The sequence below is a fragment of the Dromaius novaehollandiae genome, chromosome 22, assembly GCF_036370855.1.
Source record: "Dromaius novaehollandiae isolate bDroNov1 chromosome 22, bDroNov1.hap1, whole genome shotgun sequence".
NCBI lineage: Eukaryota > Metazoa > Chordata > Aves > Casuariiformes > Dromaiidae > Dromaius > Dromaius novaehollandiae.
This window is the reverse complement of record NC_088119.1, coordinates 5729373-5756146: the sequence shown is the minus strand read 5'-3', so window position 1 is coordinate 5756146 and position 26774 is coordinate 5729373. Positions and strand designations below refer to the sequence as shown.

At 44.5% G+C, this 26774-nt stretch overlaps 1 protein-coding gene across 1 annotated transcript in view; it reads left to right on the top strand.

The window, feature by feature from the left end:
• The first annotated feature begins 4208 nt into the window (after window positions 1-4208).
• NSF (N-ethylmaleimide sensitive factor, vesicle fusing ATPase) overlaps window positions 4209-26774 on the top strand; it is an 84382-nt gene continuing 61816 nt past the window's right edge. The window contains exons 1-3 of the mRNA XM_026107881.2: window positions 4209-4297; window positions 18547-18632; window positions 25299-25398. Coding sequence (XP_025963666.1) covers window positions 4286-4297; window positions 18547-18632; window positions 25299-25398 — 198 coding nt within the window. The 5' untranslated portion in view covers window positions 4209-4285. The remainder of the gene's footprint in view (window positions 4298-18546; window positions 18633-25298; window positions 25399-26774) is intronic.

The following is a 26774-nucleotide window of genomic DNA, read 5'->3' as shown; positions in this document are numbered from 1 at the left end:
TCTTTGAGACTTCAAATTCCCTATCAAGTTGGTGCAATAGCTTTAATATATGAACTGTACACATTAGAGAAGAATCATTTATCAGGAACTATAAAAATGTTCGGTTTAGGTAAGAAGAGCTGCTGCAAGCTGAAATCTGGCCAAGAGCCTGGACTTTACTCAGAGTCCTAAGCATTGTAAGATTTCATTACAGGTGGGATATGAGGTATTGAATAGTCCATAGTAGGACTATTTCCCCAAAGATTCAGAGGTTGTATTTGCTGTGTTTACTTCCCATGGGAGACTCTTTAAAGAAATGCCACATTAGCTCAAGGCCAACTGGTAGAGAGATTTGGGAAGCTCAAAGTGGTGTGAAAATGTCCCCTGGTAATACTATTTAGCAAGAGTTCACTGGAGGTGCAGCAGCATGGTACCACATCCCTTCAGAGAGGGCCCTCCAGGCCAGGCAGCCTATTGCCAACTGCAGAGGAACATGCTGTTTCAGCCAAATCTGGTATTTACATTTCAGTGTCACAACCTGCTTCACGCCTAAGAGAGGCCAGAAAGCAAAACCCCACCAGCAAGAACTGCCCAGCAGCAAGCTGATGGGTTACTTGCAATGTTTAACCACTTCTCCAAGATACTCCTTGTTGCTGTGATTTCTGTTAAGGAAGAGATACAGATTGAGAATCTCTGCCCTGCTATTGCACGAGAAATAAGAACACTTCTTTCAACTGGGGGGTTTCAAGTTCTTACGTTGGTTAGAGCTGCCCAGAACAGATTTAGGTATTGCTCTGATTTCTTTACCCACCAAGCACTATATTCATTGCCACTTTGCACTGGGGTACATATATGTACTAACCCCTTGCAGCCACCTTGGACCACTGTGTTAAAGGGTGAGCAACTGCAAAAATGTTTTTAGTCGCTGCTTGCATTAATCCCATAGTCCTGATGCTCCTTGTAAGGCAACTAACTTGTCAGAGCTCATTTCCACTGACGATGCACAGCAAGTTACAGCCACGCTCACCCACACCCATCAGAGATTCCTAGCTTCAATCGACCCAGTATACTGCTCGCCCTTTACCCTGAAGGGACCCTGGTTTTCCATGAACTTTGCATTTCCTGCTACATTACAACTAACAGTACTACCTATTCAAGGCAGCTAACTGGCTGTTTAAATCATTATTAATATTTTATTATGCTGTCAACACCCAGCACAGGAAGCTGAAGTAACAGGCTGCTAATGCACTAAAGCTTGCTCGCAGAACTGATTTCCAGCCCGTTGAGGTCAGCTTTGGAGACAGTATTGAATCCTGGAGTCCAACAATTTGCCATCTTCCTCCTTCAAAGCAAAGTCAAGACAGAAGACCATAATTGTAATTTCATTCTCCTGCAGAACATTGCACAGGGGGATGCAGCTCTGTAAACAAGCTATTTTCATCTCTCAGGATGAGACAGTTTATCCACTATGAGCTGTTGTTAGACAGAAACACTATTTCAGCCAAATCCCAGCAGGCTCCACATACAGATCCATGGGGATCTAGAAGTCTGGCTACAAAGATTCAGTGCTCAAATGGGACCAAACTGTGCCAGCTCCCCGTAAAAGAACTGCGCGGGTAGACAGCCACATCACGAGCTAAGGTCTAACAACTGGAAGCTGCAAGCCCTACCAAAGAATGAGGTTAATGCCAGGCTTTCACATGTGTTGAGAGACCTCAAAGAGTGAGTAGCAACTCTAAGGTCCCATTATCTGGCTTTCAGATTTGCACAAAGTTGTAATTTGTAGCACAAACCAAAGCATGACAAGAAGATGCTGTTAGTGTAAGTCAGATGCTATAGGAACGGAAAGCTAGCTCAGAAAAAAGGCAAGCCATTGGATGTGCTACTGCAGGATGCCACAGCACCCCATGAAAGAAGCCTACAGTTTCCATATGCTGCACTATTAGGAGCAGCCTGACAGACCTGAAGTCCCTCCTATTCCACAAAGACCTGTAAAACTGCTGGCTGAAAGCTGTTTCAGACTCCTTGCCCAGGAGGCCAGAGCGGAGGGGTCTCCAATGCCGGTGGCTCTCGAGACGTGGCCACCATAGCCCTGCCTGGCCTGTCCCAGCGCTGGTGCCAGCCCCAACCAGTGTGTCACCTCACGGGGATGCTGGACCTCCGGCCGCCCCTTCTCGCGGAGGCCAAAGCTTGGCCCCAGCGGTCCCCAGGCAACACCAGCCACTGCAGAGCCCTGTCTGCAGCACCTGACCCGACCACCCGGGCAGGGCAGGGCAGGGCAGGGCCCTGCTCACACACGCTGCCGCTCTGCTGAGGCCATTTTATGGCCTCCCGCCTGCCCGGGGCCGCCCCGACCCCCAGCGCTGCCACCCCGCTCCCCTCGGCCGCCCGCCCCGGGCTCCGCTCCTCCCAGCCTCCCGCCCCGCCGCGAGCCCCCCAGCCAATCCCGGCGGCGCTCCCAGCCGCGTGTCCGTGACGTAAAAAGCAGAGCCCCTCCCCCGGCGCTGCCAGCATGGCCCAGCAGCAGAGCGCCCCGCCCCTCGGCCAATGGGCGGGCGGTGCCTGGAGGTGTCCGCCAATGGCTGCGCGTTCCGGACGCACCGGCCAATCCCGCCGGTGCTGCAGGGCGGGGCCGAGGCAGGCGAGAGGGGGAGGTGGGGCCGCGCACCGCCCCGGGAGGGTTGTGGCTGCGCTGAGGCAGCGGCTGGGGGCTGGGAGGGGGCTGTTGCGGGGCTCCCTGCTGCGAGCCCCCAGCCCTGGGCTGTCTCTGGGCTGTTCCCGTCTTGGCCCTAGAACTGTGCCGAGGTGCTCGGGGGGGGCCCTGTCTGGCTTCTCCACAGCTCTGGCGGGAGCTCAGTGTGTGTCTGGATGCTCAAGTTCGTTATACTGTAAAGCTCCCCCTAAATTTCTCTCCCTGAGGGAAATTGGACTCCTCAAATGTAATTTTGGTATTACTCTACCTGTCCAGTCAGTAAAATACTCCTCAGATTGAGATGCTTAAATGGTAATAAATTAGGAGAGCTGGAGAAGAAGATCTTGAAAACCTTTCACCCCTTCCTCGTTTACATTCATTTTGAGTCTAAACTGGCTCGTTTCTCTTCCACAGTTCGGGGCCGTGCAAAAAGGGCACAAGGCAGTGCTGGAGGCTGCGTGTGATGTTCGGGGGAGCGTTCAAGATCTCTTGGACCAAATGGGGCTGATGTGAGGCAAGAAGTGGGGAAAATTGTTTCTGGAGGACTACTTAGACAGTGTTTTTTCCAAGGAAGGCTGTCCAAATAGCACTCCGAGAATGGGACTTGCATTTTTTCAAAGTACTCCCTGAAAGCAAGCAATGTGTCATCAATAAATCACTTCTTCAGGCTTAACCAGCACTGCGCTTTGTGCTCAGCTTACCTTTCCTATCAGGAAAAGCTCTTTGAATGGATTAAACATATTTACTGGCAGACGGAGCTAGTAATGCACACCAGTTTCCTGGTATCTGAGCAGAGAACAGAGCCAGGCAGATGCAACTGGAAATCTTCTCAGTAGGTGATCCTGGCCCTCTTCACGCAAAGGTGAAATGGGCTGATTTTTTCAAAGACTGTTACCTGGGACTGAGCCCACCATTACTGACTGGCCATCTGCAAGGATTGAGTTTGTTACATTTGTTGGGTTTTGCCCAATTCCTATGGGATAAATGTTGAAATTTTTTTAGGAAACAAGGATGTAAATGGAGGCAGCACACACTTTGGTAGCAGATGCTGGGTGGCACGTTCCCCTCACGTTGGCGGCCGACGTCTCCCACACCAGAGGCTAAAGCCTGGCCTCCTGGCAAGAACAGTTGCTCTATATTTATCCCCACCTCCCGCCACTCTTCAGACCTTTCCTTTCCCCTTTCTCCGGTTTCACGACTCTCTGTGCCCTCCCGGGTGCTTACTATAAATGACCCTTTGCTTTGAGTTTCTTTAGCAGTGTCGTACTTAGGCTTCCGTCTCGCAGTCATTACGCACGGTGCTTTTGCAACCGATGTTTTCGAATTTGGAGAAATCGTGCTAAAGCGAGCTGAGAGTTTGGGCCATGAGGGAAGAGGCCTTTATGCGAGCTCCCCGCCCGCGTTACTGCCTCAAGGCGATGAAGTGGAAACGGCCCCAGGCCGCCCTCGAAGCCGCTCCCGGCAGACCCCAGCGGGCTCCTGCTCGGCGGGGGCACCGGCTTCCCGGCCCGCCGGGCTGACGCGGCGCCTGCGCTGCGCCGCCCCCTGGCGGTCGCGGGGCGGGGCCGGCTCTGCGGCGGAGAGGCGGCGCTGCGGGCTGGGCGCAGCAGCAAGATGGCGGGGCGGGTAAGTGGCGGGGAGCCGGGGGAGGGGGGGAAGGGGGTCCTTTACCCGCCGCTTCTTCCCTCCCGCCGCTTCTTCCCTCCCGCTCTCCCTCCGCCCTCCCTCCGCCGCCTCGCTTCGTGGCGGCTCGGTGCTGTCGGCTCCGCTTTGCCCTCACGCTCTGTGCGCTGGGCGCCAGCGTTACCGGCTCTGCCCCGCGCTTCAGTGGCTCCTCGTGCCGGCAGCCCCGGCGCTGTGGGGCAGGGTTGTGGGGTGCCTTGGGGGTGCCGCGGTGCCGGGTTGTGGGGTGCCCTGAGGAGCACCACAAGGCCCTGGTGCCCTCTCTTCCTGTGAGGTGTGGGGCACGGCTTTAGGGTGCTCTGGGGTGCCGTGTGGCCGAGGTGACCCCTCGGCGGTGTGGGGCAGGATTTTGGGGTCTCCTAGGGGTGCTGTGCGGCTGGGGTGACCCCTTGGTGGTGTGGGGCAGGATTTTAGGGTCTCCTAGGGGTATTGTGTGGCCAGGGTGACCCCTCGGTGGTGTGGGGCAGGGTTTTGGGGTCTCCTAGGGGTGCTGTGCAGCTGGGGTGACCCCTTGGTGGTGTGGGGCAGGATTTTGGGGTCTCCTAGGGGTGTTGTGCGGCCAGGGTGACCCCCTCGGCGGTGTGGGACAGGGTTTTGGGGTCTCCTAGGGGTGCTGTGCGGCTGGGGTGACCCCCTCGGCGGTGTGGGACAGGGTTTTGGGGTCTCCTAGGGGTGCTGTGCGGCTGGGGTGACCCCTTGGTGGTGTGGGGCAGGATTTTGGGGTCTCCTGGGGTGCTGTTCAGCTGGGGTGACCCCTTGGTGGTGTGAGGCAGGGTTTTAGGGTCTCCTAGGGGTGTTGTGTGGCTAGGGTGACCCCTCGGTGGCGTGGGGCAGGATTTTAGGATCTCCTAGGGGTGTTGTGCAGCCAGGCCGACCCCTTGGCGGTGTGGGGCAGGTGTGCAGAGGCTGGGAAGCACCACAAGCCCCTGGTGACCCTCTGCCCTGTGGGCACCAGCTAAGCGACATCCTTTTAAAGGCTAGCACAAGACAGAAGATAGCAGTTTATAACCCTGCTGCGGTGCTGGTCCAAACGGTGTTGTATTAAAACACACCTTAAGGACTATGCAGTTATTTTATCCTGTACATATATATATATATAAATGAAATCCCCTATTGCTGACTGCTTAGATAAAATCAGTAAATGGCATAAAAGACTTGAAAATTGTAAAGGAAAAATCTCATCTGTCAAATCACTTTTTCTGGCATCTTATACACCCTCTTTTTCAAGTCTAATCTTAAAGTGCTGCAACTTGCAGCTAAGACTGCTGCTCTCTTTGCTATGAGCTCGGTCCTGCTTTGCCAGCCATCGGCTTGTGAAAGTCAAATTGTTCGTTGCTCTCTGCTTCAGGCTGAAATCTTCTGCCTTGGCCAAAGCAATGCAGTGGTCAAGGTCTTGGAGAATGGGTTTTGTCATGGTGTGTCACGTTCTGTTGCGTGTCTGGTGGATACAGTGGTGGATGGTGCAATGGGGTGTTGTCAGAGAGAGCGTGGAGGTCAGAGCAGTGGCGAGAAATTTGGCCCAGTGATAGCTCTGCGTCACGGGTGAGCAGCACTACTGGAGTGCCACCCCTCAGATGCTGTTGATTAATTGGGCAAAAGAGTTGCATGTCATGCTGCCTGGCTCTTTTAGGAGCTTTTCTTCTGTCCCTGCTCCCAGATAGGTGGTCTCGCTTCCTCTCTTGCACCTTTATTCTTCATCTCACCCTTTGCTGAGCTGGTTCAGCCAGCTAAGCCAGGAGAATCTCCTTGCTTTGTTTGACTAGATTTTTTTTTTCAGCTTTCTGTAATTGAAAGGTCTCAGTGCCTTGATCAGTGGTAAGATCGTCTTGACTGTAATGAACAACATCATCCTGAGACTGTGGCTCCCTTTGACCTAAGCTGATCTGGCTGCTAAGGTCGGGCCCCTGTTGCCCTGCTCACCTGAACCTGCACTAAGCGCTTTCAGCATGTTAAGTTGACAGAAAGCTACCTAGGGAGTTTGAGAGTGAGTTTTCAGTTGCCCCGGTGTGCTGAAAAGGCCTAGTGAATGGTCTGAGAAGCTGGAGGGTGGTGGCTGAGGATGTGGGGAGGCAGGAGAAAAATCTGTCTCAACTTTTTCCCGCTGCTGCGAGCTGCTTCTGGACTTTTCAGTTTCAGAGGATGACTGGTGCTTAATTGTCACGTAATCTGGCAAGTGAAGTGCGTGATGCTTCCCTTGGGGTTATGAGGAAGCCTCTTACTATTCAGTGTTTTCATGAATTATCTATAAATATATAATTATTGCTTAAGTTGCAGAATTGTCAGATTATTTAATGCTGAGAAGAGAGTTCCTAAGCAGAGCGTTTTATGTCACTTTGTGAGCTTGGTCCAATCATGCGCTGTGCCAAATGCTGTTAATGTAAATTAATAAACAAGCTGTCTGCTACCTCCAGCTTGCATGTGGGATAGCACTGACTCCGAAAAGGATGTGGAGGTCGTTGCGAACAAGCAACAGCATACGTTTCTGTTGTGACGCTGTGATCCTTGTCTGTACTGTGATCTTTGTCTGTATAAATAAGGAATAGCGGGTAGGCGGACGGAGGTATGTGATATCTCCAGATACAACAGGTGAGTCGGATACGGGAACACTGATGCTGTTCTCTTTTCAGCATTTTAAGAGGGCTTAAACCTAGAGAGTGTGTAGAGTAAGCTTCAGTGACTACTTGTGGCCTGAAAAAATGTCCTACAATAAACTTTACAGCTCAGTCTCTTTTATTAGACCCGTGTGATTTGATTTGTGTGTGTATACTTTTACAGAGATAAATTAATGGCTTTCCTGAAGTAGAAGAGAGACATAATCCTTTAACTTCTAGTAATATTTTAAAATAATGTAGAGAAATGCTAGGTCAAATATTATTAATTGTCCAGTGCTGTTCCAGCTATGTTACTCTGCTCCCTTAATTGCGCTGACTTTCCTCAGTCACAAGGGAGAGACTGTGATTAACAGCAATTGAAGTTTACAGGAAAAACAGCTCATGACTATTAGAAATAATGGCTGTTTCTGATACAATTTGTTCTGTATCTCCCTCTGTGTGCGTGGTAAATGGTAGGTACGCTGAACAGAGCGTCAAGGCTTGCCAAGACATCTATCGCTTTGCTGCAGAAGAAGGAATGGTGTAAGCCTGTCTAGCTGCATCTGCAGTTGGGTTGCAGTTTCCTTGTACTGTCTGGACTTCTGGAAGTCCAGACTGGGGGCTTTACTGGAGGCTGTCTGTAGCTAGCTAATTATTATTTGAACCCCATTAGGAATTAGTTCTCAAAGGGATGTAGAAAGGCCAGATGAGGTCTGTGCCTCTGTGGCACATTTAGAGACATCCCTGCCTTTGTTCCAGCTAGTATCAAGCTGTTGATCCAGAAGGAGCTGCGTTTCTGCTTGTATCTGCACCAGGGTGAAGAGCTACGTAGCTGAATGGTGTAGGAAATGAAACAGGGCTTTATGGTTGCAGTTTTACTCTCGCAAGTTGGCAGGAGGTCTTCAAAGGGGAAATCATGCGTGCTGAGTGTTGATTTGGTAGAGTGGAAGCTGGTGGGGATCCCCTATCCGAGACTCGTGCTTTTTTTTAAGGAATTTTAAAATTATACAATAGCTGTAACTTGTATAACTCAATTTTCTCTCTTTCTCTCTTTTTTTTTTTTTAATTTGCTAATTGAGACTCATTAAAGTCAAGCATTAGCAGGTAAGAGAAAAGGGGAATTCCACAGCACAGTGGCAGGAGGCATTAACCTTTTCCCTTCGCAAAAGGGATTCATGTCTGTATTATTAGAAATGATTTTGGCTTCACTTGGTTTCTGGTAGATGTTGCTTTACCTTGCAGAACTGTGCCGTAACTCCTTTAGGAGAGCCTGTGGCTTGAACAGAAGATGCATTACAGACATCTGTTGAAATGAAGTGTCAAATGGAGAGACTGTAACAGTTGCGGAAATTGGTGCGAGAGGCAGATTGTCTCCCTCTGTGCTATGTGATGCTGAAGACATTGCTGGGCTAGTGCGTGCTCTCTTCCTTGCACTCCTTGCAGTCAATCACAGGACAATTTTAAGTTGGGAATTTTGGTAGAAGCTTTGAAATAATTAGGGTGGCTTTTATGTTCATTTGTAAAGCCTGATTTCTCCCCCTTTCTGGCCTCATAAGGAGTCAGTCTTCATAGATGCAGGTGTCATCAGGCAACTAACAAAACATTTGTGAACCAGCTTACTCCTAACATGGTACTGATCCTTCTGTCATCACTTATTTTTTTCAGTGCTTTCTAACGTGTAATATACAGAAATAGTTTTTTGGCAATGCTTTCAGGGAATGGGAGAGAACTCTGAATCTGAATCTGAGATCGCTTCTGCAGCTATGCACCTGTCTTGTGAAATCACCCCCAGTGCACTTGTGTACTTCTTACAGGACTTCTGCGTTGCAAAAAAACGTGAGATTATTTAGGGTACAATTTTGACATCCATGTGACTATTTAAATTTTGCCTTTCTCTTAGGTGTGGGATATCTGACTGTCATCTTTGATTAATTTGTTGTTGCAGGTGCCACGGTAGAAATAATTCAATTTAAAGCCAATTAATTTTAATAAATTTTAATTGAATTAGAGTTTATTGCCTACTGTCAACAGAACTGTCCCACTTTAAGAAAACTTGATGTTGAGAGTGAAGTAGATGATCCCTTTTCAAACAAGATCTCTAAAAGCATAAATGTCCTGTGATCCCCAGTTGAATTCGGTTCTTGGTGAATCTCCGTGCAAGCAAGGTGTTGCTGGAGCGGACGTGTCCTGGAAATCTTTGCCGGTTAATGTCTTCTGTGCCTGCAGAAAAGGTTTACTGGAGTGTTTTACTTACTAGAGTAACCTAAGGTTCCTTTTTTTTATGTTTAAATGCTTAGTGTAGTGAATTCTGAGTGTGGTTGGGATCCGTAGCCTCTGAAACTTTACCATCAAGTGTCAGGAATGCCTCTGCTGGCGCTGGAATAAAGAGCCGCAGCACTTCCCGAGCAGACTGTTCTCCTTCAGTCACAGGGATAGGGAAGCCTGGCAGAATAAGGTGCAAAAATGCTTATTCTCATGAGGCCTGTTTATCCCATCAGTTGGCCAGGTTTATTGCTCTTCCTTTTCCTTCAAAACTAGCTGTGGAAGAGCAAGAGGGAGAGCGGTGAGCGAGAGGCTTTAAGAGACCCCCTTAGCTGTTCTGGGTCTTTTCTCAAAGTGTAGGTCTGCTGTGTGTAACCGAGGTGTAGGTCATGATTCACGTCTTAATTGTCATTGTCTTAAAAATGGACGTGTGCTTGACATAGTGTTGCAGAAACAGTGTGTTTCCAAACCTTATACCTGGAAGGACAACGCAAGAGGGAGATGGCAGCACTGCCTCTCCTGTCTCCAGTTTTGGGGGTGCTGATACGTCACACCTCTTTTCTTCTCGTGGGCAGGACAGAATGACTTCTCTGTGTTCAAGATTTGCCTTCTCTGGCCAGGGAGCAGGAGACACCTGTAAAATTCAAAGAATCCTTAGGAGGCTTGTTTAAAGTGTGAATTTCTATAGCACAGCAATATAATCTCCATTCCTGTCCTCTACGTTCTGTACCCTAGAGCACAGAGGTTGTGCAGAAGTAAAAGATCCTATTGATTAGAAGATGAACTAATTGGAAATTTGGAGCAAGTTTGTGTTGTAATAACACCAGCTCTGCTTGAGTCCACAGAAAACCATCCCATAGAAAACAGAGGTATTCTTTTTTTGCTATATTGCCCATCAGGCAGGACACGGTTTTCCCTGGCCGTAAAGTTAGCTTTGATTCCTTCCTTCACCTGAAATCACACAAAAGTCCTGAGAACTCAAAAATAGAGGTCCTATGGCAGGTCTTGATCCTTTTCTGATCCGTATGGGAGCAGGTAGATACTGACCAAATACACATAATAGCGTGAGAGAGGAGACAAACTTTAGGAAGCCCTAGTGCACTGACTGGCAGCCGACCCCTGAAGAATGTGACAAATGGTAATGGTCTTAATAACCAAAATATTTTTTGAGGGAGAAGGTTCGGAGTGTAGTCTCTACACGATGCAGTCATTTGCTAGGCATATCTGTCAGGACATTGCCTCAAAGCAGGAATTTCCCTGGCAGAGACCTGATTTTTGTGCATAGGTTTCCACGTTGGCTGTCTTAGGAAGTCTCCTAACTTTTAGGAGTTGGAGAAGGTCTGTGAACAGAAAAAAATAAAGCAAGGAATCCTGCCACTAAGATCAATGGAAAAGCACAGTATCCTATTACTATCAGTTTGGGCCAATGGATATCATTGCTTGTTCTATCAAGGCTGAATATTTAGTTCTTCAGATGCTATCTTGCCCTGTCCCAGCACTGGTGTATTTTCTGCTGTGTATGAATGTCAGATGCTCAGTTCAGAAAGGTCAAATATTTGAGGCATAAAAAGGTGTAACACTTTTCTCTAGTCCCCTGGGATGCAAATAAAGCAGTGACCCTCTGTTAAAAATTCTTGAATAAGTTATGCCATAAAGTTGTAGCAAGTTATATGCTTTTTCTACGAAACCAGCAAAGTATTAGATCTTAAATACAAGCTGCTTTTAGCTGGGTAGCATTTAGTACAATAGTCAGTGCCCTGGCGAAGGGTACTGCTAGATATGGCCCATCGCTGATGTGGGATAGCAGCATCTCAGGCTTTGACAAGGCATATTCCGAGTTTAAGGCAGTATTTTAGATCTTGTCCTATTGCTACTGGGTGACTTTTCTAAATAAGTGGGAAGAAATTTGTATCCAGTAGCTGTCCTCACAGCTAGTGTGTCAAAACCCTATGACTCGCATCCTAGGCTGAAATCTCCGATATGGTTATGCAGTGTTTCTCTCCGTTCAGGCTTTTCAAAAGAGGCTGAGATGAAACGTGACAAATCACAGTTCCTTGTAATTAAACTGTAGGTTGTCTTGGCTTGCAGAAGAAATCAGAGGTAACATCAACTCCAAAAATAGATGTGTTAATTACACATGCATGTATTCTGGGCTGTTATTGCTTAACTGGAATGTGGGGTTGATGTTTACATTAAACTGCCAGGAAACAACTTTCTGATTATATGGCACAGCAGTACAGGTACAGATATACTTGCTGACATCGCTTTGCTGCCAGTATTATAAAGAAGTATGGAGAAGGGCATCTTTGCTGGACAGAACAAGCTATTTAATTAGATTATAGATGCTATATTAGTGGCTCGTAGAATTTCCCCTTTAACACACTTGATTCTCCTGGTCTTTTGTATCAGATGAACCTTTTAGTCAGTGAAACTACCTTGGTTTTTTGAAGAGACCTTGCTTGCACTTATACTAAGTTCTGGCTATTTCAAAGTGGCTGTGGTCTTGCTATTTCAGTATTTACTTGGGGATGTGCTTGTGTTTTTATTTTACTCATTGTAATTGTTAACAAGAAATCTAGCAATGACTAGGTGGTAAATTGAACCAGCTGTTCATTAGCTCAGGAAGAAACCTGATTACATTTGCGCCAGAAGTGCTTGAGTTAAGTCTTGGAACTGTAAATTGTGTTTCTGATAATGTTGCAAAATAATGGAAATAGTACAGGCAAATCCCTGAACCTACATACTCCTCCTGAACTGCTCAGGGTAAAATAGCATTGAAGTTGCAAAACTCCCATTGTAGAACTGAATTCATTGGACTGTGAACTTTGCAAACAAAGGGTAAGCAGCAGCCACCACCCTAAAAAACACATATTCTCTGATAGCTAACTAAGATAGGCACTTCCATCCTAATGGCTTTCACTTGCTAAAGTGGAAGTAATGTCTAGCTCACTGCCCAGGCCCGTGAGGGGAGAGCACTTCTGCTATTAGATAGAGATAACGGAAAATGTGTTAAACTTCGGCATATATCATGTATAATGAATTGCCATTGAAAGCTAATTGGCATCTATGTTGCTAATTTGCTGTATGTTGACTGCTGTATTTTTTATCAGATGAGAAAGCGAAAGTTACTGTTGTGCTGCTGGTATGAATCAATGAGAGGAAAGATGTTCTGCAGTCCGTTTCCGGCTTGGGATGCTTCAGAAAGTGGAGATGTGACCTCTTCCCTCTCCTGTGCTGTAAGCTGCTTCAGCCTCTGCGTCTGCCGATAGCTGGCATATATACGGAGTAGCCGTGTTCACTTTGGTGCCTCCTTGGTCGCTTTAGAAAGCACAAGGAGCTGATTCATACCAGTAGAAGCTTTGCGCTTGCGGGGAGTGGGAAGGATCTCATCTCATCCACCGTTCTCGTCTGGACTCTGTATTGAGGCTGTCTCGGTGTTGGCTTGCTCAAAGTGCCTTGGCTTAGCAGGAATTTTGAATGTTAATGCTGAGATTTTTAACTTTCCTAATGCAAGCATTCCCCTTGTAATAGGAGAAGAAAACTGATGTTTATGATCTTGTTATGTATAGAGTGTGCAACTACTTCCAAATCAGAATAAAATCTTCTAGCAAATTAATCCAGAAGGTCAAATGGAGCAGATGGAAAGGGTGGTCCTGAGCAGGCACTCAGGGTTGCTTGTCCTGGGGGACTGTGCTTAACCTGCTGGGCCCAGCAAGGCTCTGAATGATTGTGGATTTGAAGCAGAAACTTGTTTTGCCAAGCCTGTTGTTTCTAAAAAGTTATTTGTAGGTGCTTGGTGTCTTCTCGTGCAAGCAGCACTGCAGAACTCTTCAAGTTTTATTAGAATTTTTTTCACATGTCCAGAAAAACCTTCTTCAAACTAGTAACTTCTTTAGGGCTTTTCTTTTTTTTTAATTTTAGAAACACAGAATTTAGGACATCTGCTGTTGCTGAGTCAAGTCCCTGTTGTAGGCACCGCGTACCATCTCTTTCATAATCTTACTGAACACCATCTTTAAAGGAATTTTGGTTTTGTCTGTATTGTTTCCCACTAAAGAGGCCATCACAGTGCTGGCTTCCCCTATTGCTTAGGAACCCTTTCTTAACTGCTAGTCAAAACTTAGCTGCGATAGTGTTGTTACTATTTTATACCTGTCCTTTATATTCTCTTAGCATTGTTTTTCCTTTCTGCTATTTAGCTTCATGGTATGTGTGAGTAGTTAAAGAAAAAGTAGTCATAATCCTCTTTGGGCTTTTCTGTGCCGTTTTATCTCCTCCCAGGCTATTGCTGACCCAGCTCTGCTTCAACTCGTCTTTCTGGGTGCTGATGTTTCTAGGTCTGCGTGCAGCAGGCTGTGGATGTCTGCAGTTTTAATGTTCATCTCTTCCCTGTTCTTTTTGCAGAATCTTTGTGCTTGACCCATTGGTCTTTTAGTACAAGCTGTATCGGGCAAAGCTTCAGGCATGTCTGTTTTCCGTCAGGACCATATTGGATAATGTTGTAGGGTCTGCATAGCATCGTCTCAGTTCTCTGGTATTCTTCAGGTCTCCTCTAGTGGCATAATTCTTCCTTTTAAAATTCGACAAACTGCTTTTATTTGCAGACTTCTGGTGATGAATGAGTGTCTGACTTAAAACACCTTTGCCTGAGTCAGCCATGCCACCAAAGGAAGCACAAGGCAGGTAGACATCAGCTGAATCTCTACTAAATAAAGACCAACTTTTCTTCCCTATAACAACTCCTCCACAGAGTCTTTGTTGCCCTTTTCTCTGGACTAGAGACTCAAAGGTATTTTGGTGCCTAACAGCTGTTGTAGTAGAGCTCAGGTGCCTTTTGGGATGGTGATCTCCACTCCCGTACAGGTGACAGTGGGGCTTACAGAGGAAACTTCAATTTCGAACATCTGGAGTTGTGTATCATGTTTCTGAGCAGTTGTTTGCCAACAGCTGCATAAGAGAACTTATATATGCATATACATACCTGCATATATCTACAAGAACATATATTCATGTCTGTGTGACAAGAACATATGTTCATGTATGTGTGTATGTATATTACATAAGAGGAAAATTTTAACTATATAATGCCTTAACAGTACTTGTCTTATACAAGAAACAGTGCTGAGAACAAAACCTGCCTCTGCTTTAAAGGCTGTTTCATAATCTCTTGGGTAGGATTAGGAAATTAAATGAGTTAAGCTTTCCTGTGTCAAATGAAGAGCATCTTTGCCTAAGCATTTAATGTTTTAGCTCTTTTATTCGGTAACAACTGACAGGTAGTAGTGCACTTCTATTATGTACCACCAACGTATCTCCTGAGGAGCCTGAGTAATGGGAAACATGTTTTCCTTTAGCTTCTTCTATCATCAGTCTTAACAATTCCCAAATATTAACCATATTTTTTGTATGATATGCTCACACATACTTCTATTGTATGGAATATTCCAGAGATTTTTATTGTTCGTTTTCTCCTCAGTCATGTTTTTAAAGCAGCAGTGCTTTACTGATGTTTAGGATGCTTGTTTCGAAATTCAGAAAGAGAAAAGATGTTTTTTATATATGTATGAAAATACCTGAATAACTTCACGTGGTCTTCTGCCTCAAAGCAGCTGAGGTCTTCCAAAATGCAAGGACAGCTCAGTTTCATTTTTCAGGAGAGGAAAACTGGAGTCTATGCAACTCTGAACATTTCTGAAAGATTGGACATCATGATATTATTTCCATGATGAAGCTATTTGGGGTAACTGAAAGATGCTTTGTAAAAGTAGAATATAACAGCACGATTGAGCCTCCTGGCATTGAGTTTTCATATTTAGCATCAACTCAGTAGCAGAGGGGTGTTACTGCTTTGTCATAAATCCGAAGGCGAAGTCCTTCATTTGTCTCACAGCATGAGGTCTCTCAGTGCGTCATGTGCTCTCATTTTTCTCTTGGTGAACAGAAGGAATATTGGAGTAGACTTCTGTGTAGGCAAGAATTTAATAACAGGTGCTGCATGACAGTAGATGGATGATGGATGCCTTTAGCTGAGGATACTTTAGAAACGCGGTGCTATCTTAGATGTGGGGTCACCTCCTTTCGGGTTTGCTGTCCCTGACATCCCCTCCTCGCACAATACCGGTACAACAGCTGGAGGCAGTGAAGACTTCTTTGCTCTCCTCAGCCTGATAGGTCTACGTTGTGGGCATAGGGGTAACTGCAACCTTTGAAGATGTACGTGGGTCACCTTTAAACTAGTGCTGACAGCAGTGTGACTGAAGCAGATGGCATTTACTGTCAGCTGCAAGATCTGCTCTGGTGGCTTGATAGAGCTGAGCTTTGAGCTGTCTTGACTAGTCGCTAGCAGTAACCTACTAGCTAGCTCAAAATTAGCTTGTGTGCACATACCTGAAGCTTTCTTAGAAATACTCTTAAGGTTTGTGCTTCCTCTCTTCCCTGACATTTGGTGTGCAAGAGTAGGAAGTGGGAGTGTTGGATGGCAGAGAGGAAAGAGGTTGCAGGCTTCAGAGTCCTTGTGCTGGTGTCCTGGGGAGCTGGAACCCAAAGCGCGAGAGCTGATGGAGATGCGTGTATCCCGTGAACAGCGGCGCTGGGGATATGAGCGTTGGAGAGGGGAGGTGAGAGGAAACGTTCCCCTCTGCTGCAGGTTGTCTCCAGTTCACTAGAGCAGTGTACTCCTCCTTCCTCTCAGTGCTTTCTACCTTAAGTATCATCTTTTACATGATCATGTTTGACCAAATTCTCCCTGTACGCTCACAAAAACCTTCTTGCCACTGAATGACATCTTTTCTTTGCGCGAGCTGTATTCTTTTAAAAACACTTCTGTAGCATGATAACGTATTGAGGCTTTAAAAACGGCCTTGAAGCTTGAGGTAGGCATATCTTTGAGAGCTGGGAGCATAGCGTAGGTTAGATACGATCTGAAACGTTGGGTATCACTAAGAGAAAAATGGGCTTCTGCCAAAGGCCCCAGAAGGAGAATGCGCTGTAGGGGCTATGGGGTGGCTAGCACAGTCAGTACTGATACTGCTGCAGAAACAGCTACATTTATTTCACGTGTCAAATAACCAAGGACATTTCCCCACGCAGTTATCACGCCGAAGAGCTCGCAGAAGGAACACTTTGTGCTGGATTTGAAGAGCATTCCTTTATATTTATACATTTCCTTAAAGCAAAGCTCATGCGTTCCTGAATGCCGACAGCAGTAACGTAGAACGGTAACTTTGCCAGGTGCTCGCTGTTACGTGTAGAAAGCGGTTTGTCAGGATTAAAAATGCATTTGAGGACTGGTGCTGTAAAAACCTTTAATCCATGGGTCCTGTGTACAGAATTTTCTCCAGAAATATCCTATCTAATGCGTTTAGCAGGATGTGCTCTTCTAGAAAATAGTCCCATCATGAATGAAGGGAGAAATGCTAATGTGGTAAATGCCTTTTTTTAGTATTAAGTGCCAAAAGACAGGAAGCCTGAAAAGGCAGGTTGTATTTTTTAGAAGCCTGGTGAAGTCCCTGATTTTTTACAATGAAAATACTTAATTGAGTCTCTTTTTACACTTCAGATTCAGGTAGATAAAACTGTTTCAAGGCTGCAAAACAGCATCTTTTTCTGTTGTCAGACTTGTGAAGGGCAACTAACTCATTCAATAAAATTATGTATTAGTCTTTTTCTAAATAGCAAGTATTTTAGGAAAAATTACATTAATGCATAAAAGGTTGTAGAGTACACTTGCTTAAATCTATGTAGAGATGAATTTTTTTCTGATTCTTTTCTCAAATGGCCCGATGGAGTAGGGGAAAAAAGATTGAACAGGATGGTAATCATGGGAAATTATCTATACGTGTGTGTCAGAATCAGTGCTTTTCCTCCTCTTGTTGCTGGGATTTAGGAGTGTCTTGATAAAATACATTTTGAATTGATTTTAGAAACTATCTGTCAGTGTCAACCTATTGCTGTTACCCTGGCTGCAAATTTGTGTCTGCCAGATAAAATAGTTGTGCTTTGACTCTGAAAACAGCATCCCCAGGGTTCATGTTTAGTTTTTCTCTGAATTAAATTTGTTCAGTCTACAGCTAGTGGTAGAAATATCTTGCCTTTTCCATTCTTTTCTCCCCTTCTGGAGGCATTTTGCACCCAGTTTTCATCTTTTACCACCATTTTCTGGAATATAGGAATGTAGGAGAAGGTTGAGGTTGTTTTCTTCCGCAACCCTCCTCTGTGCTCCTCCGGCTTTCGCTGCTTTATGCTGGGTGCTCCCTTGTAACAGGGAGAGGGGCAGCCTAGGCTGAGTGTTCGTGTTTAGTTATTTTAGCTGCTGACAGCAGAGGAAAAAATCTGAATGGATATTCTTGAAATAGGACTGCTCCTCTGACTCCAAAGCTGCTTTTCTGTCAAATCTGAAATACCGCAATGAAACAGACATTGATTTTTTTTTTCTTTTTAAAGAATACTTTGTTGCAGTAATTTTTTTGAGAATGATAGGCTGGAATTGACTGTTTAACTTAATTTTCTTGTCTGTTTGCTGATCCGTAATGATCTAGTTTCCTATAGCATGGGAAAGATTATATGCCTCTTGATATTTCTTTGGATAAGGTTATGGGGAGATTCTATTGAGTTGAATAGCAGTTGGCTGAGAATTATACCTTGCTAGAGCCTTTTGGTGATGCCCTGTACTGCATTCTCCTAAGTATGTATGTCCAGAGCGAATATGCTCAAATTTCAGTTTTCTGAGTAACAACTTCAGACTGGCACAGAAATATTCTGTTGAGGTCTATTATTAACATTATCGTTTGGGGGAAGCGAGGGAAGAAGGAAGAAAGGTAACACCTTTATTCAACCTGCTTTTCCCCATGTGGTCTCTCTCTAACTCAGCACAGCAATGTGAGACAGAGTTACCCAAGGCTGTAGTGCGATGGGTCTGTCACTAGGCCGCTTGCTTTAAGAGCTTTCAAAAAGTCCCAGCTGTTGTTGGCAAGAAATGCCTTCCTGTGAATGACTTGTGTTGGCATCCTGGCAGTTGCATGATGCAGGGAACATCAGGGTCCATCAGCGAGCTAAAACTTGCCTTGCAGTTTTTTTCCCCAGGTAATTTTTAGGTATTTTCCCCAATTTAGACTTATAAAATGCAGAGATTTTGGATACAAATGTCTATGGCAAGTAAAAGCCTGGGGAGAAACTGTGAAGGGAGATTGTCAGTGGTGGTAAACTATGCTCTGAGGGTATATCATTACTGATGAGACCTATTTGTGTTTTGTGGAGCTAAAGAAATTCGGAGACTTGGAGACTAAAGGAAAAATTGAGTTTTATTCGATAAGTTTTCCCCTTTCTCTCGTTCTCTCCTAGCCTATGCAAGCAGCAAGGTGTCCCACAGATGAACTATCATTAACCAACTGTGCTGTGGTGAATGAGAAGGACTTCCAATCTGGGCAGTAAGTATATGCTGTTGCTCTTTCAGCTTTTAACCAAAAAAGAATTGTTTTCAAAATTTGGGTGGAAATGAGATGGAATTTCTGATTTGGGAGCCCTTGAGGAACCTTGCTGATTTGGGAAGGTGAATAGAGTAGGTTAATTAACAAAATTCTTGTAGCTCTGTGTCTTTAGAGACAAAAACTTTGCGTGTGCCTCTTTCTCAGAACTGGATATACTCTAAAATGATAGATTTTCTTTTCTTTTTTTCTCTGAAGCATTTCTAGCCTGGGAACTGGAGCTGCTTACTAATTATAATAACTATTTTAATGAAGGGCATCAGACCCTTTTTCTTTTTTTGTTTCTGTTACCTAGTTAGAATATTTGAGCTAATGGGTTGTTTTCAAACAGATTTTCCTGATTTAACTGTGTTACTAGGACCATCTTCTCACTTCCCCATCATAGTGGAGTACTTTCTAGAGTCAGCGAAAACTCTCTCCTGTTGTTTTCCAGCATAAGACCAGCAGGGGAAGACAACCAGAAAGTGGGCGCAACAATTTGGATACTTTAATTATGGTTCTGTGTGACTAACAGAAGCTGATTCTGGGTTTTATTTTTGTTAGAAAGGTAGAGAACACATTAATTTTTCAGCCCAGCCTACACAGAAGAACATTTTATTTTAAAACAGACAAAAAAACAGATAGTTCCCTTGCTTTGCTGCAGTAGTAATGTGAGTCTTTAAAACACTGCAGTATGTAGATTGCAGAGAGAAATAATTGGTTTCAACTGAGTGTATCACGTGCAACAGAAGGCCGAAAATGGGAAACAGTATTTAACAAAAGGTTTTGAATGATAAGCATAGGGCCTTGGGTCACCTAAGCAGAAGACACTTGGCCCAGATGAATTTTGCTAAGGATGGAAAACAGAATGTCTCCGAATGGTGGGGAAGAAGGGAGCGGAGGCCTTTGGAGACTTGCCTCGCTTTGTGCTGTCGGCCTGCTGTGCTGCTACCCAGGAGAGCTCCTGCGCTGCGGGGAGCCGTCCCGTCCGCTTGCTGTGGTTGAATTCTGATTTCACAACCCCACCTTTGGTGTAAAAAAAAAAACACCAGCAAAACTTTTACAGCCAGAAGTAGGCAAAGTATCTGCTTGGACAGGGTAAGTGTTCTGGTCTCTTTGAATCATTTCCCCCACCTCCCCAGTGGATTTTTATCAAAGTAATTGGCTGATAAAAAGGATCCAAACTGAGCGTTTTACCTAAAAACCATTAGCTCATGCCTTCTACAAATGCTAATTTCCTGAAATATGAATGTCCTGATGGGACCCAGCTTGTAGACCTGCAGCAGCCAACTGCTTTCCTTTCACTCTGTAAATGAGAACCCTCTTTCACTGCATTTAGGGAAGTGTGCAGGAAGCAATATCCTCAGACTTGCTTGTTAAACAGGCTGGCCATGATTCTGGCTGTACTGATTCTCCCTGAGAGCCCTGCCTATTTCTAGAAATTGGGGCTTACAAAGAAAGCAGCATATGTTTGGTTGTGAACAGATGCTATAAATTGCTTTGCAAATTATAAGACTAGAGTACAGAGAAACATCTCGATATTCAGCTGCTCCTGAAAGATGTAGTCATTCTGCTGCATTGCAGATATACTGAGCAAGACCATCCTTATGATCTGCTGCAGTAAGTTGCACGCAGTCAGCTGTTCTGGTTTGTGCTACTTTAACCATGACTGGCTGCACAGAAGATTTTTGGTAGCAGCTACACAAAGGACTTTGCTTTAATGCTTCCATTTGGTGCTTGCTGGCTTAGAGCTGGGAGTTTGACCTTGAATCAGTGAAGTGGCTTATCCCCAAGATGCCACTGTAGATCTTTTCATGCTTCATTTTTCTGCATCTTGTAAGTTGGACAAGTATGAGTCATAATTTTGTGATGCATGAGTTCATGGTATGCAGTGACAGTGTTGGTTTAGTAAGTGTTAAGGTCTTAGGTTCCTGTGCATATTTCCGCCCTGAGGACTCCCAAAATGTTTTGGAAGGAGAAACATGCTGAAAGCAAACAGACAGACTGAAGGAGACAACAGTCTGTGAGGAAACCATGGTAGGGTATCTGAGCAACAGTCTTTTTCTGCTGGGAACTGATCAGTAATTCCTGTCTTTTACATGGGAGGACCATCCATCTTATCTCATGGCAGTTTAGTTTTCTGAAGAGCCCTTGAGGAACCTTGCTGAATCATCTACATGGGTTTCTAAAAGGTGCACCAAAGGAATAGCTGCCTGTATTGTTCAAATGCTTATTGGGACCTTTACACAAATGCGTAAGGCATCCTCTCCCTTACAAAAGCAATGCTCTCTCTTCACTAATGTAAAAATTATAACAGGTCAGTGTTACCTATTATAGCTTCTGTTGGTTTGCTCAACCTGGTCAGCAGAGTTAACCAGCTGTCAGTGTCCTGGGCCTGGCCTGGAGCTCTTTTTAAAAATCGGCATCACGCTACATTTTGATGTTGATCGTTTTAGGTGAGGCTTTACACATGAATTAGTAAATCAGCAGTTTCATCCTTTAGGGTTCTTGGGATATATCTGGCCCTGGTGACTCATTGCTCCTTTTATTAATTTATAAGCAGAAGCTAGTGTTAATGAGGTTGAGACTTCCCCATGTGTCTCCAGGAACTCTTCAAGCTCCTTCCTGGTGAACATCAATGCAGTTTTAATTTTTCCTGCTCTTGCCTTCATTTTGAACATTTTTCTTAATACCGTGGTTGCAGCCTGTGGGAGGCTGCCTGCTCCTGCCGTCTTTGAGAGAGATGTGCTGCTTTTTTTTCTTTTTTTTTTTAATGCCTTTTGCAGATTTTTCTCAAAGAACCTGTCAGGATTTGACCTTTTCTATTCTTCTTGTTTGGCTATAGATTTCTTTCAGAAAGCTGAACTTTTTTTCCCTTCTCCTGGCATCCCTTGGCCTACTGTTGGGCTGTTCTTAGCTTTCTGAACTTCTGGAAATATTTTTGATGAATGGTACACTGCAATATAATACTGTTAATTTCTGTGCCAAATCTTTGTGGATACCATTGTTTCTTTTATAATATTTTTTTACCAGCTACTGTCTTTTTCCTGCATTTAGCTTCTTTGGAATGAAATCCAGCAGTAGCGGAGGAGTTCTCTTCCTGCAGAGATGTTGAATTATGTAAGCTACAGTCACTATTGTGTTTTGAGCCGAATTCAGTGCACTCTTCAGGACCCATCCCAGTCTTAAGAAGTTTTAATGTTGCATCTTTTGCTGTCTTACGAGCAGCTTTTAGTAGGGTATTATTTGTCACTGAGTGTATTTATTGGTGAGGTATTTCTGTAGCACAGCCAGAACTTGTATAGTGCTTACAGGCCTGTTTGTCTAACGCTCTGCAACATAATACCTTGTTTACCAGTTGGCTGTGTATTAATATGAACTTAAACTATTCAAGCTGATACTTTCTATGCTGTAAACCTACTGCTCCTTGGACAGCTTCTGTGTTTCAGCTAGTAATAAGTTTAAAATGAAACAGTCCCTAGAGCAACATTCAATCTTGGGTGGGCCCAATCCTCTGCCTCCCTGAAGAGGTTAGTTACATTTTAGGCTGCTTCTGTGGTCACCAAACCCTAACCCTCAAAAGGATGGAATTTCAGGTATGCCTCTGTGTCTGGCATTTCCTACTGGTTAGAGGCAGATGTTATATGCTAAACATGCAGGTTGTTTTGGGTGGCATTCTTACTGAATCCCAGAATAGCTGAGCTTGGAAGGGACCTCTAGAGATTGTCTACTCCAGCCCCTGCTCAAGGTATTGTCAGGTAGAGCAGGTTGCCCAGGACTGTGTCCAGTCAGGTTTTGAATATCTTCAAGGGCAGAAACTCCACGTCCTCTCTGGGCAGCCCGTTCAAGTGTTCAACCACTCTCACAAGAAAAAACAGTTCTTATGTTCAAGTGGAATTTCCTGTGTCTCAATTTGTGCCTCTTGTCCTCTTACTGGATATCACTCAGAAGAGTGGCCCTGTCTTCTTTATTCCCCTTCATCAGGTATTTATACACACTGAAACGATCCCTCCACACCCTTTCTGCTCCATGCTAAACAGTCTCAGCTCCCTCAGACTCTCCCCGTATAAGAGATGCTCCAGTCCCTTCATCATCTTTGTGGCCCTTCGCTGGAGTCGCTCCAGGATGTCTATGTTTTCTTGTAGTGGGGAGCCCAGGATGGGACACAGTACTCCAGATGTGATCTCACCAGTGCTGAGTAGAGGGGAAGCATCACCTCCCTCGAGCTGCTGGCAGTGTTCTTCCTAATGCTACCCTGGATACTGTTGGCTGTCTTTGCCTCAAGGGCATGTTGCTGGCTCGTGTTCAACTTGGACTCCAGGTCTTTCTGTGCAAGGCTGCTTTTAAGCCTTTCCAGCTGGTTGGCCCCCAGGCTGTAATGGTGTGTGGGGTTATTCTTCCCCAGGTGCAGGACTTGGCATTTCCCTTTGTTGGACTTCACGAGGTTCCTGTCTGCTCATTTCTGTTGAGGTCCTTCTGAAAGGCAGTGCAATCATCAGGTGCATCAGCTCCTCCGAATTTTGTGTTGTCTGCAGGCTTGCTGAGGGTACATTTAGTCCCATCATCCAGGTCCTTAATGAAGAGGCTAAACAGTATTGGCCCTAGTATGGACACCTGGGGTACACCATTAGTGTCTGGCCTGCAGCTGGACTTTGTGCAGTTCAGCTAGTTTTCAGTTCACTTCACTGTATATTTATCTAGTCTTTATTTTGTTGGTTTGTGTGTAAGGATGCTGTGGGAGGCGGTGTTGAAAGCCTCACTCAAGCTGAGATGAACAACATCCACTGTCCTCCCCTCATCCGTTTAGCTACGTGTTTCACCGTAGAAGGCTATCAGATTGGGCAGACGTGATTTCCCCTATGTAAATCCATGCTGACTGCTCCTGATCACCTTCTTGTCCCAAATATGTTTGGAAATCGCTTCCAGGATTATTTGCTCCATCACCTTCCTGGGGATGGCAGTGAGGCTGACCAGCTTGTAGTTCTCTGGATACTCCTTCTTGCCCTTCTTGAAGATTGGAAGAAAGCAAATGTCAGTCCTGTCCTCAGGAACCTTCTCTGATTGCCATGAAATTTCCATTAAATGCTTTGCTTTCCCCACATGACATGTATAGGGAGCCAAACCACCTAGGATAGGTTTCTGGATTTACCCCTGGGGGAGATGGAAGAGGAGGCGTGAACATCCCTACAGTTGGGGCTTTAAGCAGCTAATGGATGATTTAAGGCCAGAATAAGTAAATAATCAAATCACTTATCCACCTGCCAAAGAAGGTATATACCTCTGTGTGATATGTTGAAAATGTTTTCTTACCTGCTGTACCATCCAGCGCTAACAGTTGCTGGAAAAGTTTTGCAGGCTTTCCTGTATGTTTGGGCTAAAGCTAGTGATGTCTAGTCTTTCTGGTTATGCCAGCCACACATTTCCTCTAGTCTCAAAGGGCCATATGTTCTTTCCGACCATGTTGCTGAAACTATTACACGTACACAGTGTAGTCAATGTATATGTATGCAACAGATTGACTTTTGGATGGTGCTGGATTTACAGTTCATATGCAAATGAAAATATACTGAGCATATGTGCATCCTTCACTCCAAGGGAGGGAGCATGGCCAGGAGTGTGGGCTTTGACTGTTAGAGTAATTCATCTAGCCCTCGGTTTCTAACTGTGGAAAAGAGAGTTGGGAACCACAGGTCACATGAATTGGTGGCCACATATATCATACGAGCAGTTAAACTATAGCCAGGTGCAAAGAACAAGGTGATGTCAAACATGATTCTTCCATCACCACCGTCACTGGTGCACACAAATCCCATCTTACTTTTGTTTTGTTTTCTTAAGCCAACAAAAAGTCTGCCTGTCACATGATGAGGACTATCATGCATAAATTTAAGCAGCTTTTGAGTCTCTTTTTTTCCTTACAGCATAGTTTTTGAGAGTGACAGGCAGGCACACGCAGTTGCTACTGTTGTGTCTGCTTCTGACTGTTGGCATTGTTGTGTTTTGGTTGTAGTGTTCCCCATCTTTGGGTCCTGTGCGAGCTCAACAGATTCTGTTCATCACAAGCAAAGAGGACAGTTGGCCTCAGCACCTTATGTGATCTTGCTTCTTGTACAGGAGTTCTTTCTCTCTCTCTCTTTTTTTTTTTTCCTCTATGATCAAATTTCTAAACAGCATACTATGATCCTTTTATAGGCTTTGCATCTCTTTCATAGTAAAATCTTAAGTGGGTTACTTGGATTTTGGTAAAACATTTTTGCCTTGGCGTTAGAAGCTTGAGCTGTGAAACTGGTGTTGGTTTAAGATATGGCAACCTTGATCTGTGTGGTTATAGTTTGGTTCTGCAAGTTTTTATAATTCAATTCCTGAAATAAAGGTGGTGGTTTTAAATAACAAATATTAGTACAGTGTCTTGTGGCTGAGCTTTGAGATCATGGTACATCACTGAAGATGGGGGACTCCTGTGGAAGACTGCTGTCCACTTGCATCATGGTGTAGATCTAAAGCCTTTGTTTTTTCTGTTACAGGGCCAGAATGTAAACTAGCTTGTTTCTCTTGAATTCTCACAGCACTGCAAGCAGTTTGAAATCCTTCTAGGTGTATATTGAAGTAAAATACTGTTCTCTCTTCTAGACATGTCGTTGTGAAGACTTCCCCCAACCACAAATATATTTTCACGCTGAGAACCCATTCCTCTGTTGTTCCTGGCAGCATCGCATTCAGCTTACCCCAGGTACGATGTGGTTTGACTTACCATTTTGCTGTGGAATAACCAAAATCCCTTTTGAGATCAGGATTGACCATAACTGTCCTCACTGGGGGGAGGTGCCTGTGTAAAGTATGTACTATAGCTGAAGCAAACTTTCTTTTATTCCTTTGATCTTTTTGAGCTTATATATACTATAAAAGGTTTAATTTGGCCTTTTTAAAAAACACAAGCAACAAACTATTTTTAAAAGAAAAGCTTGAGTAATATCTGTTATGCTGTGAATTGTTATTGTCCTCTGTTTTCCCTTGGCTTTAAAGGCTTTTCTTTCCTGTGCTGCTCTTTCAAAGACCTACAGGAAATGTTATTGATTGTATTCAGTCATTGCTTGTATTTCCAGACAAAAAGTGCAGTGAAATGCATAAAATAGGTTTAACTTGTCTCCTCTTTCTTAATTTATTAAGTCAAGTTATTTCCTTTCAAATGATGGTTGGAATAAATAATTGATGCAATTCTAGAAAAATGAATCTGGTAACATGTAGCCTTTAATTGACATATACAGTGAGTTGCATAATGTAAAACAGCAGCAATCATGGTAACTGATTTAATGCTTTCATATTTTCCTGCTAATAACCGGTCTAGAAGTGGAGTCTCCATGCTGCAAGCGCAAGACTTTTTTTCCACAACAGATGACTTGGCCTGGTTCCAAAAACTACCTTTTGCTTTTTGACATGTTGTTCAAATTCAGATTTGTCCAGATGAGTGGGTGAATAGAATGGTGCCATATGCCCAGTTATGATTTACGATGCCAAAAGTGAAAACCAGTTATCAGTACAAAATATTTGTATTACAGGGTTAATGTAGGTGAGCTCATGATCTAGGACTGATTTTTTTTTTTGTAGATTCCAGTAGTTATTGTAGCCTTGGGAAAGACTTTGCTAAGGAGTGAAGTAGTTTGCTTACCTTTAAAATGTGACTGTGGTGGTAAGTGTTATGCCTGCTGGTGGATGAATGTTTTATTTGAGTATTCCTGGTGCTGGGATTTAGGTTTCCAGTATTTCCTGAAGTCTTTGATAACCACAACCGGCATTACACAAAATACGTATTTACATCAAGTCCCATCTCATGTAATCATGGACGGTCCTGTAGTGGATGTTTTAGTTTGCAAGAACTTCTGCTCTACGTTGCTTATGTGCATTAAGTTTTTTACTACCATCATTCAATAATAATCTTAACTCTTAGCCTTAAAGACCAAAAGCTATTTATATACTGCAGAGAACAAAAGACCAAGGGTAGTGCAGTGATGGCAAACTTCTTAGGAGAAAGTGCCCAAATATACCTAGAAAATGAGCTGTATCTCTTGACCCAGAGAAAATCCTAAGGAATTTTTCTAGCTGAACTTG